The 18,599-nt window shown below is 46.8% G+C and overlaps 1 protein-coding gene across 2 annotated transcripts in view; it reads right to left on the bottom strand.

Moving 5' to 3' along the window:
- Positions 1-18,599, bottom strand: part of Wg (Wnt family member 1 wingless) — a 62,204-nt gene that overhangs the window by 30,177 nt on the left and 13,428 nt on the right. For both annotated transcript variants that reach the window (XM_077700582.1, XM_077700583.1), the window contains exon 2: positions 2,063-2,346. In XM_077700582.1, the coding sequence (XP_077556708.1) occupies positions 2,063-2,346 (284 nt within the window). The remainder of the gene's footprint in view (positions 1-2,062; positions 2,347-18,599) is intronic.

Raw genomic sequence — 18,599 nt, 5'->3', positions numbered from 1 at the left:
TTCTATGCGTAAGCATACTTAGCCGAGCATTCCCAAAGCACCAACCATGTAACGCCCTCCATTTGCACAAAAATGCGCAACTAAAGAAGTTAGCGCGAGCAGACGTTACGATAATGTGACTAGAAATAATCCATAGCACGAAATAAAATACATCGATTAGAAATTAGAAGAATAAAAATGAACTCTCGAAATGAAAGACATGTGCTTAATACCACGTCCCACTCCGCGAAGACAAAATTTAAAGATCGCCGGAACAACTAGCCGGAACACAAATAAAAAACCTTAGAAAACCACCGACGGCGTAACGTTCTGAATTTGCCCGAAAATGCATAACTGGCGAAGTTAACGCATCCAATGATAAAAACAGCGTACACGCAGAGAAGTCGTCGAGGGGAATTTCTAGAAATACGGAAATACCTCAAAAATCCAAATAATTATAACGAAATAACGAAGTCCAAATATCTTATACGCCGCTTTACACGACGAAGATAAAATTAAGAAAGCCGCGACAAAGCTCAGCAAAACACGAATGGAAAGACGTGAAGAAGCCTCAACCATGTGCTCCGCCTTGTATCTGCATAACAACACACAGTTGGCTATGTTAGGGTAATAGTTTAAATAGTGTAAACTCGCTATAATAGTGTAAATGTACATCATTGGCAAAAAACAATGAAAACTATAAAAATACAATACCAGAATGTATATGGCTAGTCATAGCCAAATACGGCTATAAAAATCTGAGAACGATCACAAGCGGCGTAAGTGTGCCTGTGCATCAGTAGAAAATGCACTAAATTTTTACACATATTAAAAAAAATTAAACGCGTAAATGCAGTGCGTCATTTAATTCGGCCTGACTGATCGATTGCACGCGATGCACAGCCGCAAGAAAGGCATGATTTTGCGAAGCCCAGCTGTTCAGCAGGCAGCGGAAACGTTTAGCCTCGTAACTGAGCCGCTTGATTGGGGTTCTAAGGTTTTGCATAGGCTATAAAACATGCGATAGCAGAAGATAATGAAAATGAAATGACTGAAGCTATCTAGGACGTCCTATTATGCGCCGAAATATCTACAGGTGAGTGTGTTTGTTTTTCGATTCAACAACAAAAAAATTGCAGGACTGAGTAAGAATCGAACCAGTGAACTCTGGTCATGCATATTCATAAAGAATTTTTCAATGCCTAACGACTTCTTATGGTATAAATGCGAAAGCAGCAGTGTCCCACTGAGCGCAACTGAGTCCTCCTTCACATTTTGCGTTGCGAGTAGTTGTTTGAAGTAGTGCTAAGGGCTATGTTTTCGTCTTTGGCTATTGGATTGTTGCCGGTTATTTTTTTAGAGTTTTTACGTTAGAATGTTGGCCGCATACTGGAATTTATGGGACTATATTGCTGAGAATTTCTTTGCCGTGTAGAACGGTCTGCATCGTTGGTGAATGTTGCGCCGCTGGCAGCGCGTGCTGAATTCATAACATCTGCTACCGCCGAACGCGCAGGGGGGACGCAGTTACCACCGCACACTCCTCTTTCCACGTGGCTCTGCGTATGCCCAGGCTGGTCCCTTTCTTGCGTTCTATTATTGCTAAGCAGGCACTGTGGAGCGCCGCTCAACCACTTGGGTTTAGAATCCGTTGCGTACGTTGCACAGGTGCCGTCGATGCCGACTTTTTCGCTCAATGTGCCATTTAAATCTCTCGCATTGAAATAGCGTCACCCAATTCGACCATTGTATCGCAGAATGGGAATAAAGGCATTCTCCCAAACGAGGCTTTAGAATACCATTGATACATGAAGAATTTTGTCGTATTCGGCAGGATATTACAACCCTTCATTGATTATTCCTGTCGTGTAATGACGCAGGCATAAAGCGACACAGGCATTTACTTTAAAAAACGATTAACAACGTTTTCCCTTAACGAAAATGTAGGTGATTCGCTGTGCCGAAAATGGGCTCGTTCGTTCAGATAACGAGATAATTCTAATGAACGAATTCATTCGTTGTACGCGTACATGATAGTTTTGTAGGCATCTATTAGAAGAAGAAAGGGTACGCGTCTGCTCACCCCTCTGGACGATCTTGCCGAAGAGCGACTTGCCGCGCATGTACTCCGGCGTGGGGCAGTTCCAGCGTCGGCTTCGGAACTGGTGCTTGCACTCGCTGATGGCCAGCCGCATGCCCCGCGCGATGGCCTGCAGCGAGCCGGGGTTGGCGCGCACCAGGCCTCGCTGCTTGCGTCGCAGCGGAACGCTCAGCTGCAGCTGCGTGCCGCTCATGCCCGACGCCGACGCCGAGTGGCCGCCCGTGGGCACCACCGCGTTGCTCGGCTCCGAGCCCGACGCCAGGCCCCTGCGGGTGACGCACGAGAGCGGCCAAGTCGTTACGTAGGCCTGGGCTGCACTCGGGGCGACCATGTCGGACGATCGCCACGCTAAGGAGAAAACCCCGGACAATGCTCGCGTTGCCAACACATTCGGGTTTTGTACACAACGGATCGAGAGAAGCTCGGCAAAAAATTACGCTAAGTGCAAAGTGTTTCAACAGCGGAGATATTCTAGGGCTGGCCGTGACTACAGCCTCTGCTGGTATCGTGTCACGCTCTCCCTGGAGCAGGTTTCTCCGTTGCGTGGAAACCGGTTCCTAGTGTACAAAAAATCACAAATTTGTTTTAAAAAGGTCCAAATTTGGTATAAGACGGCTTATATTGTCCCCAAACAATATGTCTTCTTAGCAAGGCACTTTTGTTTGGAGGTGAAGCCGAGTTTCGGAAGACTAGTGTAAGCTTGGTTTGTGTAAGATGGCTTTTCTCTATTATGCGTCGCCCAGGGAAGCGTGTCCATCTACGAAGAAAGTATGAATACATAAAACGTTTGCAGCTCTTGTGTTACAGAAAGTATCCCCAAACAAATTATATGGCAATCACCGGCTAAGACGACTCTACCATTGCGCCATGTTTCATTTATTTGTAGGAACTAGTTAGTTGACAGTCTAGTTGTAAACGTTAGAGAATTACTATCTGCCGTCAATACATGTATTGCCAACCACGAAGGGAGCATTTTTACAATAAACGGCTGTGACTTCTGCTTTACCGGAACTATCCGGAAACAAATTATATGACAATTATCCAGTAAGACGACTCTAACATTACGCACTACCGCTTCGCTGGTCATCCTTCTTCACAAAGTGGAAGGACACCGATTTTTTTTCCGCCCGACTGTAGCGACAACACACAGGTGGCTTGCCAGAAAACCTTAAGGCTAAATTGTACACGTCTGTTTGTAAACGCAGAGAATAACAAAACGTTTAGAAGTGTTACTATTAACCGAAATCTCTCTTCTCTACTCCTGTCTTCCTTCCGACCCACACAGACACACAAAAATAAGACAGGTGACTTCAACAAAGCGACAAAGGAGGTTTGCTGGCATTTCATCTCGGCAATACGGGGACGTCTAAACGACACGTATACGGTAAGCAGCGCTAAAGAGGAGTTTGTGCTCTACGTGTCAATTCTATAACCATCGTCTCTTGTCATCTTCGGAAGCGCGTTATATTTTCCGAGATCCATGGTTTCAGTACGTCCTCGCCAACAAGATGTCTTCTCAATCAGGCACCACAAGGGGTGTCGGGGGCACGGAACCATGCCTTGACGGAGCGCATTACCACAAGTAGTGTGCTGTACGGTGAGAAAGCGCTGAAAAGACGTGCCGGGATGTGTGGAATCAACTCCAACACTTTTTCTCTACCCTGAGTAAACAGAAGAAACAAATGAGAAATCCGATTTTCTTTAGGCACTCAGAATCACGAGGGTACAATTTACTCTATCAAGGTGTGCATTTCTAGATGTTTTATTTCACGCACATCAGGTCGACATTCACGGCTGATAACAGACCAAGTCGGGATTTTTCGTTAATTAAGTGCTTCTTGTCATCGAAAAATGAACTGTTTAAGATAAAAAAAACAAATAAAGCACCTACAGAGAATACACAAAAAAATGTTTTGTAATTACCAGGACCGATAAAAATGTTTCCTCAATAAAATCTGATTTCTAACTTTATACATTTACTTCACTTTTAAGCCCATCAATGTGCAGGTCTAACCTCTTTGGTGTCATTAAATAATTCTCTTTCTTTACTTCAGGTTTAAAAAAAGTAACGTACCCACAATAACATCATAGTGGCCAACAGCCCAAACAAGCTCTACTATAAATTTTGTAGCACAAATCTTTACCATCGCTTCCTAAAGAAAGTTGAAAGAAGCGCGGAACCTTTCTCACATCAAAACTGCGTCAAACGTGCGCCAAAACTTTCGCTAAAAGTGCGTTCAAACTTTGGTGAAAGTGCGTTCAAACTTTGGTGAAAGTACGTTCAAACTTTGGTGAAAGTGCGTTCGAACTTTGGTGAAAGTGCGTTCAAACTTTCGTCAAACCTCCAAAGGCCCAAATCGCAAGCGAAGAATGAACACATGCCACAATTTTTTGCGCATCAACTCACACATCCACGAACGATCTAATTGTATACTGATACTTGGTTTATGAGATACAGGTATACTACTGTCCTTCTTCTTCGTGACTTATGCGTGTATTGTCTTATCTGGAACTGTTCCTTTTTCGCGATTTTCAACTAACCGTTTCGACACAACAGAAACAGGGTTACACGCACGTGCTGTGTGTCCAGAGATTTTATTAGAGCTTTTCAGTCGACCAGCGCGTCTGTGGCAAATGCATTACTTGCTTGACAGGCCGCCATTTACCGCACTAAGAAAGCGTTCGCTTTAATATGACTAAATAGTGCCGTAACTAACCTAGTGTTTTATCATTGTTTAATGGCGCCTTTTTCCCGCTTATTTTTAGATTGATGCGATATGCAATCAAAAATAATTTGAATCCCACAAAGTATTTTTGTGGAAAGATACGCACCTTCATTACAAAACTTCGATCAAAACTTGTTAAATTGCGATTTTTTCGTATAGCGTACAGCAATCAAGGCTGAATTGTTCCCGTTTGCTGTACAAATTCCATCTTGAAGCTGTTTCCTGCGAGTACCTTCCCAAACGCTTGGCCTCCCTGTGTTCTCTCGATGCTTGTGTTTCGCTATTGTATAGCTTCATTTATTTTCTTGTTTGACCAGTTTCTTTGCTTTCCTTGCTCGTTCTACCAGTTGCGTTATTTTACACTCCTCATCTTTTTCGTCGCTTAAAATCAACTATAGTACTTCGTATTCCAAGCCTTTGGTAGACTGTCTCTCTCTTCCCTTCTCCAAGATTTTTGGCAATATCAGGTAACTGCTTATCACATAATTTAGCGCTGTGTACAACCACTTCTGGATGTTTATTTTTCGTTTCTCCAAAGTTCCAAGCTACGCGTCTACTGTCAATACCTAATCTTTGAGCTTTTTTTTTATTTATTTCTATTACACCCGACCCTGAATACACCGATTTTATTACAATATTGTAGCTTATACTAGTGTCGCAAAGCCCCCGTTCATTTTGCTTTTTATATTTTTTAAATACTTTTCCGGCCGCCAAGCCCTGTTTTTTCTAAGAAAGGCATGCGGCGTGCGCGCTGACCGACCGGAAGACGCGGCTTTTGATGAGGGATCATCGGCCATCGGCCAGGCTTCGGTTTTGGCGCGGCCGGGGCGTTCCATATCCCCGGTGGCGTGTGTGCTGGTCGCTTTCGGGCTCCGGGTCCTCGCTGTAGTTCAGACGACCTTTCTGTCTTTTACACTGTCTACTTTAGTGTTTTGCCTGAACTACTTTCTCTACGTCGATAATTCTCCACGCGCGTGTTTTCGGGTTCAAACCTTGTGTCTGTGTTTGATTGGTCCTTTCAACTTTGGCGTGATCATGGCTGTTTGGTGTTTACAAGCGTCTCTCCGATTGGCTGCTGAAAGTGGGCCAAGAATGCGCTTTTTCCCACGAGTCCGCATGAAGAGAATATAAACCCTCTCGGCCGGGTTCACAGGGGGGCAACGGGCGGCCTGCACCAGGACTCACTTCGGAAACTCTGCCGCCCGTCGTCGTGCCCTTTCGACGGGAGACCGCAAACCAGTCAGCCATGTCCCGTTAAGTACTCCTGTTCTCTTGACCATTTTTCTCATTCGATGTATAGTGTGTATTCGTTTTAATTGGTAAGTGTTAAAGATCATCAATCATCAGCAAATTAAACAAGTTAACCTTAAACCTTTCTTCGGCGTCTCGACTTCTTCACCGCGATCATCATGCTGCAGTTATATTTGGACAAATTTCGCTGTTACACTAGACTGCTTTCCCCCTAGTCCCCACGCCATCTGACCATCACATTTATTCTCTCTGTTCCCCACAATGAGATCATGCGCCTCACACAAACTTATTCTCAGTTTAACGATGCGATACATGCATCCATCCAAATCCTCAATGCGGGCATTCGGGCCTCCCACGAGAACCATTTCTACCGATCCTCTCAACTAATGGACGTCGTGCGCAATGAAGCTCACTAGCTTTTTTTTTTTTTTTAACATCACGATGATCACCTGACTACAAGTAGTAGACTCTGAATAGTGTTTTCTCTCCCGCTGTTGTAACCCATATGTGTTCCTCGTCTTTTTTAATGGGAAGGCGTATGTGCTCCTGCACGCGCATTCTTACCAGATAATGACAGCAAAGGAGCTTAATATCACTCTCGAAATCAGTGCGCTTGAGCCGGCGACCGGGACTCGCAGTGCGCTACTCGCAGGCGTCGCGAGTAGATTAGTGACACGTACACCCCGTAGCAGGCAAGCTCCGCGATGCAGCATACTTTCCGTTGGCAAAGGAAGAAAAAAGTGGCCCCGTGGAAGGCAGGACGCTGCACACCAAACAGCGTCCCGCATTATGTGATTGCACACTTATTCAAATGCAGTCATGAGCCCCTCTCACCTGCTTTCCACCAGAAAAACCAGTTGCTCTTTAGTATAAGTCGCGTTGCAAGGCGTCGACCGACAAAGACAGTAACGTATGCACAGTTCACAGAATCAACTGTGAATAGCACTAAAGGCGAGAACTTACTGGCGTTGCTAAAAAAACGGTGGCTCATTCCTCTGTCATAGGAATGAGTATAACACGAAAGTGAAATATGCAGCAAAATCTGCAGCTGAGCATGATTTGCGGGTCGGCGGCTGTATTGTGGGTGCGCCTGGCGAGCGACATCCTGCTGGCGGGTCGCTTCGGCAAAGGTGTACTGGCGTCATTTCCATGACGGACATGACGTCAGCGAAATCTTGTGATATCGCGGCATAAACCACTTTCGTGTTAAAAAATAAAACACCAAAACGAACAACCCTAAGTATAATAAACTTAAGTACTAAAGGTTGCTTCTCCGCAAGAAGAACCTGCCTGCAGGGGTGCACCCTTTACAGGCCGGTTGCTTCATTGTACTGACGTCACTTCCGTGACGGATATGACTTCAGTGAAATCTTCGTGTATCCGGGAATAAAACACTTTCGTGTTAAAAAAGGCGGAGAAAGAAGAAACAGCTCGGTGACGTTGAAAAGTCACATGTTTTCTTTCCTCGATCCTGCCGTAGCACCGGTGCACTCGCTAAACCATGCTTGCCTTAATGGCTGGTGTTCTCTCGGTGCTGTTCACGCCGAACTCTGTTCTATCTGTTCTATAGAACACGCAAAAGTTCGTGGAGATAGCTCACTACTATTGATGTACAAAACGTAGAACGCCCGGACACCTTATCCAAAGAGTGAGGAAGGAAGTGGCGGCGCGGAGAGCAGCGAGTGAAGCAGCGGAAGTAGATCCGAGACCTCGAACATCTGAATTATTTGGTGTGAGATGACTTCGAAAAATGTCGTCTTAAACTTATTTTCTGCGTCTGGCCTATTTATTGTCTAGTATGTATTATTACAGCAAATTTAATCACAGTTTAACATATATTGACATCAAGTCAATTACATGTACATGCCTCGCATGCACGCACGCAGACGTTTGCGTAGGATAAATTGTTCTAAGCACGGTATCGTTCTGACGCGAGTGTTGCGCATGAGATGGAGAGAATGATTTCGAAGGAGGAATTTCAGGACAGCAATGACGGAGCAGTCAGAGCGAAATCCGGCATAACGGAACGGAGGCCGAACACTCATCGTTCGTTTTTCTTTAACATCTTTCCTCTTCGTCCTTGCTTTATGCTATCACGGCGGCTGCGCGGGAGGGGCCGTGGGGCAGAGAATATCAGTTCGTAAACATAACAATAGCACGAAAGTTGCTTCTTTTAACAGCCTCGCATTTAAAACTATGAGTGTGCACTGACGGCGTGTGTCATTGCTCAAAACCGTCTGCCATTTCACGCTGCCGAGGAAGGACACGTCAATTCAAGAGCATATCGACGGGCCCATCGACACGTGTTTTCATAAGGGTTCGTCGCGCCCTTTCCGCAACGAGCTCGCCGATCAAAGTGCGAGACGAACGCCCGCGCCCGCAGGTCATGGGAAAATGCTCCGCGCCGAAAGTAAGGCGCTCCGGTCAGCGCTCCAACACGTAGCAGTGCCCAAAACATGCGTCGGAGATGTTATCGCGCAACCGCGGCTTGTCACTACCAGAGTATGACAAGAGTGCGTCAGCCTCGGAGTGCCGCTTCACCCTTGGGTACACAGCGTGTCTGCGCGGGAGAGCGCGAACTCACGTCAAGACGTCACCCGCACCCGTCGAAGTGAAGAAGCCTCGGGCGCGCGTTCCTCCGCTCGTCGCCGCGTATCTCAGCACGTCCTCCGAGATGCCTCAGCTGTTTGAGTGGCCATTACGGAAAAGAAGCTTCTGTCCTACTCCACCTCTTCTCCCACGAACGACGTGCAACCGCCTCTCCTCTTCTCAGCCGCGTCTCAGGAATCCCACTTCCGATAGATACTCGGCTGCTTAGAGCAATCGAAGGGCGGCCGTTACGGAAAAGCATCGCGAAGCGTAGCACCTCGCCACTCGAAGAAACAAAAGCGAAGTGGCCCAGAAGCTGCTGCCAGCGAGCGAGACAGGTTACATAAGGTGTCCCCTCTTCTGATGGACGGTTGCCCCCTGCGCGGGAGCATTTTTCCGCGGCGTGCCCTTATCGGCCGCTAATCGAAGAAGCCTGCGCCAACATGCATTCGTGCTTTGGTTTCGTTTTTTGAGGAATGCGAATCTCGACGCTTCGGACGAGCTATCCGAGGAGCCGCTCCGTACGCTCTTCACCGGCGCTGCCCCCATAAGCGCCACCCCGTGAGGTTCGCACACACAAGTCGCGCTGGTGCACGCAGGTCGGCTCTGCCACCACCCGATTTTATCGCTGTGCCCTTGCTCCGAGTTATATCCCAGCCACCACAGCATTCCGGTCGCTACCTTCCCAATAGTACAAGACAAAGAAAAAAAAAAAAACCGGCATTGCTGGAGGTTTTGCTGAGAGTGTGTTCCCCAGAGTGACGTCTGGAAAGGCGCGATGTTTATCGAGGCAGTATAACAAATTAGCAGCCCTTTAATTCTGGCTCGAACCAAACCGTCGCTCTTAACAAGCATGCGGATGTAAGCCGGTGATAGTGATCCGGCTTCCCACATCATCGCATTCGCCGCGCAATGAGCACCTTTTTCTCCGCAATCTCTCTAGCGTTCCTTCTCAATCTCAGCGACAGTTCGAGGCAAGTTGAATCGACTCGTCAAAGCCTCCTATCCATCTTGCCGAATGCGATAAAGGTTAGCTCTGTTTGGTGCCATTCCGCATAGTTTTAAATTAGGAGGGAAAAAGACTTCCTGGTGAGGTTCTCCTTCTTTTCGTGTACAGGCGAGCGATCAAATCTAAAACGCTCCTGTCCCAACTGCTGCCTAAGCCTCCTACTTTAAATAGATAGATACGCGCATTCTGATCTGCGTGTTCATTGTGCCTTCAAAGCCTATAGCCCCGTGGGAGAAATGTTTTCGGCTCTTTTTTCTACACGTATTGCCTGCACATGGAGCTATCCGTGGCTGCGGTAGCAGTGTCATGGTATTCCCCGTGTTTTAGCTCGAGCACTTCCCTAGTGGCACATGTAGCACCATGACGCTCCGAATCCACAACCGAAGCCATATCCGAACCGAAGCTGACCTGCGTGATAAAATGGCTGCCTAAACCAATACAACCGCTGCCTCACCCATCGGAGCAGAAGTCACCAGCGGGCCAGGGTGGTCTGCGCCGCCCACAGCCCCATCTAGAAACATTACCCGACAACATTTCACCATCTGTCTACCAGTGCTGCAAGCAAGTACAAGCACTTAAAGGGACCCTGCAACACCTTCGATAAGCGCCTTCACTCTTGCCTTCGCGTCTGGAACCACTGCGAAAGCTACAGTTATCGCCAGCACGGAGTGGCACTGCGTGATTTGCTCGTCGCACCAGATACGCCTTCCATTTCTGCTTTGTTTTTATGGCTTTATTTTTAAAGTTGCTATCAAAAAGCGTTCATTGCTGCAACTGAAGGAAAACCGGCCAACAGCCGCTACATGGCCTTGGTGACGTAATTGGAGCCGTCGCAGAACGTCACGGCCGGAAAAGAAAGAAAAATCTTTTGAGCGAGTTTGCAAGTTATCTGATGGGAATAGAGCAGTAATTTTTGGTTGAGGTACTTTGCTACCCCCTAATCGAAGTACTGGGTGTGTTGTGTGGCTACGTTCTACAAGCATTTAAGATTTCAAAAAAAGTTAAAGAAAGTGTTGCAGGGTCCCTTTGACCAGCCTTTTCGCGCATACATTTGAAGCCACACAAGCGTAGGTGTAATCTGCAGCTTTTTATGACACCCGTTCGGTCACAACGCCGACGCCTTTTCTATAGTAACGGGGCGTGTAGGGCCGCCCTAATATTAACACGAGACAGCTTCAAGGACGACTACTGCACGCTGTGAGGATAGTTTCCCACGCGACTATAAACAACAGATGGTTCTTACTTTAAAGTAGTGCTCGTGGAGTGAATTGATACTCGACTGTGCGATCGCTCCGATTCGACCAACACACAACTGCCATGGGCTTAACATGTGTGACGAAATGAATTCAACTGCGAAATGCAGAGTGCGGACAACGTTCAGAAGGGCAGAGGACATGTACACTAGTTAGGATTAAGATTCGGGCGTGAAATAATCATCACCATTGTTTTGTATTTGTCTTTTCTTTCTATCCATCACTATAACTTGGCCTTAGCCAGTCGCCCTTGTTAGGCACACGTTAAGGCTAAAAGTTTGAAAGCCCTAACGTTAGGTTTAACGAGCGAAGCAAAGTCAAACTTCGACGCAATACTTCGATACTTCGAAGCGAAATGTCAGGCTCAACCTCGCACTCACATCCAACAGTTGCTACGACTTGCGTTCGTTTCCACATTTGTATGATGACATCAGTTCCCGGGCGCCGCTGGCGGATACGGTTAGCGATCACGCAGAAATCAGAATGCTGGTAGAGTCGCGCTTTCGCATTGATAAAATATTCTAAGCCTAGGGCACCCGACAGATTTCTCACGTCACGTAAAAGCGTTACCAAAAATAGCTTGTTTAAAGTTTAGCTTAAAATCTATGCGCCAAGTTAAAATTTTGGAATAAGCATGCACCGGGTGCTCTGTGGAGACAGCCCAAGAAAAAAAATTGGCCGCCCTTTCTCGGTCCCCGAGGTCGGCGATAGTAAAGCATGCAAATCTCCGTGATTGAAACTTCAAGTTGCAGCGAGATGTGGCACTCTATACTAAAGCAAGCACTGTTTTTTCACACTGGAGTTCGTTCTTGTCGTGCTGCGTGTTGAGCGAGCTTGTTGGTTTGTCCGCTAACCGCCGAGTGGTCATCAGCGCTTCTTCCTGCAGCGTAGCCGCCATTCGCAGGGAGTGAAAGCACCACGGTCCAAGTGGTGCGGCCTTTTGTATTATCTTTTCGGAAGTTAGCTTTCCCCGTCTTCAGGGTGGAAGAGCCCTGTGGCCAAGGTCTCCTTCCTCCAATTCACATCCTGACAGGAGGACAGCGGTTTAGAGAAGGCTTCGACCCGCTTTCGCCCCATGTTCAACGAGCTGCACTGGCGCGCCGCAGAAGTGAACATGCTTTTATCGAAAAATGTAAAATATAACACCCTGAAAGTGAATATGTAATAGCTGTTACGAATGTGTTCTATGTATATTTCTGTTCATGTATTCTCACATATTTTGACGTGAAGACAGAATGATTCAGTCAAAATAAACGACAGTGGGAAGGAACGTTCGCAACGAAGACGCCTTAAAGAAGAAACAGCGCAGCCAGTGAGCGGAAGTGTGGTGTAGCATTCTTAGGTAAATTGGCAACAAATATACCCAGAATTTAAAGGGGGATGCTAAACGTTAAGAACCAATCATTTACCAGCGCTTGCAACCCCGTTTCCCCAACAAACGTAAGAATGGTGTATTTAGTATTATGTATATCGTGCGAACATTTAGCTTCTGCTTCCAACGGAATCGCCCACGTTTCCAGCAACATCCCCGCTTCCAACGTCCCACATCATGCCGTTAGTTTGCTTGATTTTCATTTCATGAGGCACGCGATGCGGGCGATGATAGAAGGCGTAAAATCAGCTCATTTGGCTGCGATGGTTCCGACTTCTGATGGTAATTACAGTGCCTTTGATCAAGGATACGAATAGAATCCTCTTCGTAGTGTAGCGCCCTCTGCACTGCCCGCGCGCCCTGGCCTGCTGTAGCACTTAGTCCGCGGACGTTTACGCTCCCCTTCATATGTGCATTACGTATATGGGAGAAGAAACGTGTGTGCAGGGATTCTTGCGTTCGCATATTTCTTAGCCACTGTCTCATCGAGAACATACGTTAAATATTACCTGTTACCAGCACGCAGAGGCGTCGGTCATCGTGGTTCTATGTGCAACGTTGCAGGATTTATTTCCGGCCTCAAGTAATTTTTGTTCTTTCTTTTTTTTTTTGCGTATGGGAACCTCGAAAGCATTAAAGATCTATGCAGGTCTCGATGTATGCTAAACAATCTCATGGTAATCTAAATTAATCCGGGGCAGGGCGCAAAGGTGCAACTTATGTCCAATACCGTTTTCCTTACTACAAACTTCCACGTCTAAATTTGCATTTGAAATACTTCAAACTTTAATTTACCTACTACCCCTCCTAAGTACGTACGGTGTGCCTAATTTCAAGGAAGCCGCACATACGTCTTCTGGAAGCATTTGACGATCTCAGCGCCCCAAATCGCTTGCATAAATGACGGTGCAGTAGAAGCACGCTGAGCTGGAATTTCATCGGAAGGGTCAGCAATAAACCGCTCTGTATACCATTAGTTAGGGTTAAGGAAGCGGTTAAGTTCTAAGACTTCCTATTTTCTGTTTAACTTGGTGGCTCTTACTAAGCTGAATATGCTTACAAAAATAGATGCTTGAGTGTTGAACCAGTCCACGAATACTGTGTTGTGAAATCATGGCTTGGTATAGTCACGCAATAAAACAAAAATCCGCGAGGAGATTCAGACAGAAAAGTAATTGATCTCAATAAAAGTAAAGCTATGTAGAACGTGCCTTGAGGAAATCAGCACACAACACATTGACAAACTATAATACGAAGCACTTGCGTAGTATTCTTGCGTCCCTTATTATTATTGCGTCCCTTGTAACTCGTAATACCTACGGCGAACGATTAATCCAAAACTTTGGTGCCAAAATCTGGAACAGTGTACCCCTTGAAATAAAGATGGCTAACAATTTTATTTTTTCTATAAAAAGGTTCTATCGTTCGAAGCTAGGCTGAAGGAAACATCAATATAAATAGCAAGAAGGCATCGTGGACAGGCACCAGGTTGGTGCATGAAAATATATTTCTGGAAAAGTTTTATGTTAACTTTCAATTGTATGGTTACGATCTCTTAAGCGGCTATTCCTGCCGAAATGCATCGAGGTTTCTGTTGCTGTGTACTCTGTTTTGTGGCTCTTAGGTCTGTACATGTAGCTGTGTATCTGTGTCTACATAGACGCTGACTGTATTTATTTGAAAAAAAAAGGAGTACTGTAAAGATACTGTTTTTAAACAATCAACCTCGAGTGTAAGATTCAAATGTGTAAAAGTGTATATTTTGTTTTCACTGGATTGATTGATATTGGTGTTTATTTTCTTCTCTCGGGGCTTATGAGTGCATTTGTGTCCTGTATTTACACACTCTGCGTACACTAAGTATTGCACTTGTTTTGTTGAATTGTTAATTAAGTTTGTTTTTCCTGCTGTCTATCTTTATCTGGGCCTCAACTAGCTTCGGCTATTGGCCCAACATCTTGTTGCATATTTGTAATGCGCAAAATTATCTTATAAATATGAAATGAAAATGAAATTAAATGCTTTACCACGCGGAAGCCGGCTGCTGTGCGTCGCTTCCCTCTACGATGTGCAAGACGAACAGTAGGAGCCGATTAATTAACCAACCACGCAACACGTTCGTCTTGGTTTTATTATCCGGTTCTTATCTTGTTACAGTGTATTTGTAGCGTCTAGGACGAGGAATGTTTCCACTTGTTTCGAAGATCGCGTACATAGCCGGCTTAGCGCATTCGTATGACATGCCATGTGACTCACTCATCTTCCGGCACACAGCCAACGAATAAGTCCTTAGCACTGCCTCCGCTCGTCCCGCTATTGGCTGCATCTGCACTCTTCTGCTGACCAATAAGGGCACGCAACTGGGCTACATATGGGAAGTCGAATAACGATAAAAGGCGTGGCACGGCCATTAGATCGACGTCCTTTGTTACAACCGTGCGGGTTTTTTCGAGTCGCGCATTCCCCCAGCACGAGCGTGCGTCACTGAGTCTTCGTTCCCTCTTTCGTGTGTGTATGCGCGCGCACTTTATTACGCCCTCTTAGAGACCCACTGAGAAGCAGCTCCGCATACGCGGTGTCTGAATTTCTATAGCCGCATTTGGGGACGAACGGGGTCGTACCGAGTGGCGCACGCATGACAGAGCACGAGATGTACGGGACGACTGAATCAGGCGACAAAAAATAAAGAAACACAGGGGCGGGTAAATGGAATGGAAGAAAACGGGAGACTGCGTTCCTGCTCTCGGTGTCACTAGCTGTTTGCATAAAAGCTCAGGGAGCAGGTACATATATACTCGTACGGGTCGCAAGTGAGCGTGTGTGCACAGATGTGCCTTTGTTTCTCGGAAGGCGCCAGCAGCAGCGGCCGCTGCAGGATGCCGCGTTCCCACGGTCGGGGAGATGCGGCTGCGCAGGCCTACCACGCTGCCCTCGCGTTATGGTCTTTCTGTGGACCCTGCTTTTTTTTTTTTTTTCTGTAACCCGACTCTCCTGCGCGTATCAGAAACCTTGTCAATGAAAAGAATCCTCGCTAGAGTTATCCGACGGAGCACATCCGCCTCACCAGCGCAGTCATTTAATATTCAAGTTCAAGTTCAAAGTTTATTTTGGTCAATGTGTGTGCACCCCCCAGGAGGGAGACGAAAAGGCCGTAGACGGCTTTGACGACGTGAGGGGCCACCACCCTCCTCTGTTCTCCAAATCTAACACTCAGTATATGTGCACACTAAAATTGTTTGTTAAACTATTTTTCAACGTTAAACAATAAGTCAAAGAAGAAACAATAATTGTAGTGAGAATAATTACACACTTCCATTTTTCAACGCATTCATGGATTTTCGGTGGCAAATCCTTATGGCAACCGGGTGGGCGTTCAGAAATTTAGCAGTACCTTGTAATAACACCTGCTTGCTACATTTCGCTTGTGTATTCCCGCAGCTATGTTTCAATGAACCTGGAAGTGACGGAATAGGGGGAGCTACACTTTAAACACTTTAGTCAGTAAAAGAAGCAGTTCAGATTCGTCATGGGACAAAATAGTTACACTCTTCGCTGGCATGTATATACCTGAAAGTTTTTGATGAACTACACGAGAAAAGAGGTTACATTCCAAGAGGAGCAAGTTGTGGCGTATACGAGGTGGCAGCACACACGGTCATTCAGGTTGCGCAGTTTTCATGAACTTTTTTATTGTAGGTTATTTTTGCGCAACCACATTTATTCACTTTGTAAAAGCAGGTACAGCAGTTGCAAGTAGGTGTTTACGCCTCATTCCAAGTTCTTTGCGCTCTTTTTTAAAGTTTAATGTGAGCCAATAATCATTGAAGTCCACTGACTGATCCCTGAAGCTCCCCCAGTGATTCGCAGTTAATCATCTCCCAGTGATTCCGACTTCCAGGCAGCTGTATTTGTTTCAGTTATGTTCGTATGTTTTGATGCTTTACGGGACATCTTGTTTCCGTGTAGTTAACCCCCTTTCTGCTTCTCGTCAGGTAGTCAAAATGCCATTCATTGTCCTTCATCTTCTAATCATGATGATCGCGATGATTGTATTAACGAGGCGGGTTATGTCATATCTTCACCTTTCCCTAAATATTATCCGTCAAGGATGCAATCCGCAAGTAATCGATACTACTCATTTATTCCCGTTTGTATGTGTTAACCTCAATACATTTAAAATTTTATTCAAAGCTGGACACACACACACAGACACACACACAGACACACGCACGTACGCACGCAAGCACACTTGTTCTGACATTTCGCCTATTCTATCGAACGAAGAAAAAAAGACAACCTTCAGGTTTTAAACGGTTCTGTGACGTGGTAGACATGATCACATAAGCTTTTTGCAACTGCCAAAGCTTTTATGCTCTATGGAGCGTGACAGAATGCAAACGAAATTCAGGGAAGCTTGCACTCACGCTCAAGACTTCAATGGCGAAGCTGTTGTAGGTGATCTTTGACGGACACAAAGCTGAGTTTTAGTATCTTTGTGGGCTCGTGGTTGACATCGGCGGCATGGCATTTCAATGACCGTATGATGAGCAAGGCCATGGTGAACTCGTTATTTTAGTGGACGTTTTCGTACGCCGCTCTGCAAGCACGGCTTGTCATCTGTAGCGGACGCTTTGCACGCCGAGCCTCTCGAAGGGCGGCCTCTTCCTCGGCCTTGCGAACTATCCACGGCCGGTTCATGCGGTGTCAGCTGCTCTTCTACGGTACAGAGCGCATGCGCACGACGACACAAATACGAACAAACCAGGGGCCTACGCCATTACGCATCTTTCTCTTTCTGAGCTAGTGTTGCCATGACACGGCGAACGCGATTTTTGTGGCCAATGTTGGCCAATTTCCCTCAGTTGGTATGCTTGGCTTGACGAACCTGCGCTCGAGCCATGCGGCGAACGGTAGAGCTTTTTTTTTTGAGGGGGGGGGGGGGGGGCAATATAGGCCAGTCTCCCTAAATGGGTATACTTGGCTTGACGAACGTGTGCTCGAGGCACGCGTGCATGGGCGCTCGGCATTTTCTTCGTATTTTGTAGCGCAAGCTACACTACGCTACCTTGAGCAGACTTCGCGGGGTGACCAGTTTTGCCCTTGAGCGCTAGAGGTCAAACCATACGCACTTCCGCAAGCGCCCTGCACGAAGCAGCAGCCCCATAACGGGGAGAGATGGGCGGCAGGGGAGATATAGGTGAGGAGGAAAAGGTGACGTGCGCTTGACCCGTGCGCGGGACGTGGCGGATGAAGGCGAGGAGGCCGCCGCCGCAGCGATAAGCGCGCACCATGAAGGAAGGCCACGAGGCCACGTGCGGCGCAGAATCGTGAGCGATAGAGGAAGATGAACATTCAGCTCTGGTCCCTCGTACAGCGGCGGGGCCCAAACAGCGCCATGAGACGAAACAGAGGGAAATGCTACTGTTGCGTTAAGCTCAGCCACCTCCAAGTCTTACGCATTAGTGCAAGCTTCCTTCATTTTTTTTAACTGCGGACACCATACCCAAATGATTTTCTCAACAGCTGTGCTGTTAAAAAATATTTTATCATGGCGTTCAAGTTGCTAGATCATTCCTTCGCGGAAATTTTCGACGTCGGGGAAAAACACTAAACCTCTTACAGCCCCTAAATGTTAATATCCAAGGCGTTCTACAAGATGCGGTGAAAAATAATGGGTTGAAATGCAACTCAGGCGCCGCGATTTGATGGCGATTAGCGAATAAGCCGTAAACGCACAGCCGTTCGACAGCGCACTCAGCTTTCGCATTCGCATATGCACCGCCGCCTGTGCACGAATCAGGGTGCTCCCGTAAAAGCCCACGGAGCGTCGGAAATCGCTTCGGAATCTGGCGAGGTGAACTAAAAGGGGGCACGAACACCGCCACCATGCAAAGAGCTATCGAGACGGGAGCCCTTGCGCGACATACCGACAAACAAGACGGGTACTCGAAATTCGGAGTCATTTACACTTGCTTATCAGCGCGCGCTTGCTCGGATTCTCGGCTCCCGGAGTTGTTATAGGACACTCTACATTCGTCGCTCCCGTCGCTCCTGGAGGGGACAAATAAAACCAGTTTCGAAGGCGCCGACCAAGTTTGTTGCGGCGCACTGTAAATCATTCACGAGTCGCTCGGCCCAGATAACGGGTGCATAAATTGATACATCCGACGCGCACGGGAAACGTAATCTGTCTCTATCGGTCGCCGCTAGGGCATCGTGTGTCACTCCCGTTCGAGGCTCTCAATTATTTTCTCTTTTGCTTTCCTGTCGGCATGCCCTCTGTAACTTCATGCGCGTTAAACAAGGTGGCATCGATAGC

The sequence above is a fragment of the Haemaphysalis longicornis genome, unplaced genomic scaffold (genome assembly GCF_048455015.1).
Source record: "Haemaphysalis longicornis isolate Haplotype H1 unplaced genomic scaffold, Haemaphysalis longicornis Haplotype H1 scaffold_2, whole genome shotgun sequence".
In the NCBI taxonomy this organism is placed as follows: Eukaryota; Metazoa; Arthropoda; class Arachnida; order Ixodida; family Ixodidae; genus Haemaphysalis; species Haemaphysalis longicornis.
This window is presented reverse-complemented; position numbering and strand designations above follow the sequence as displayed.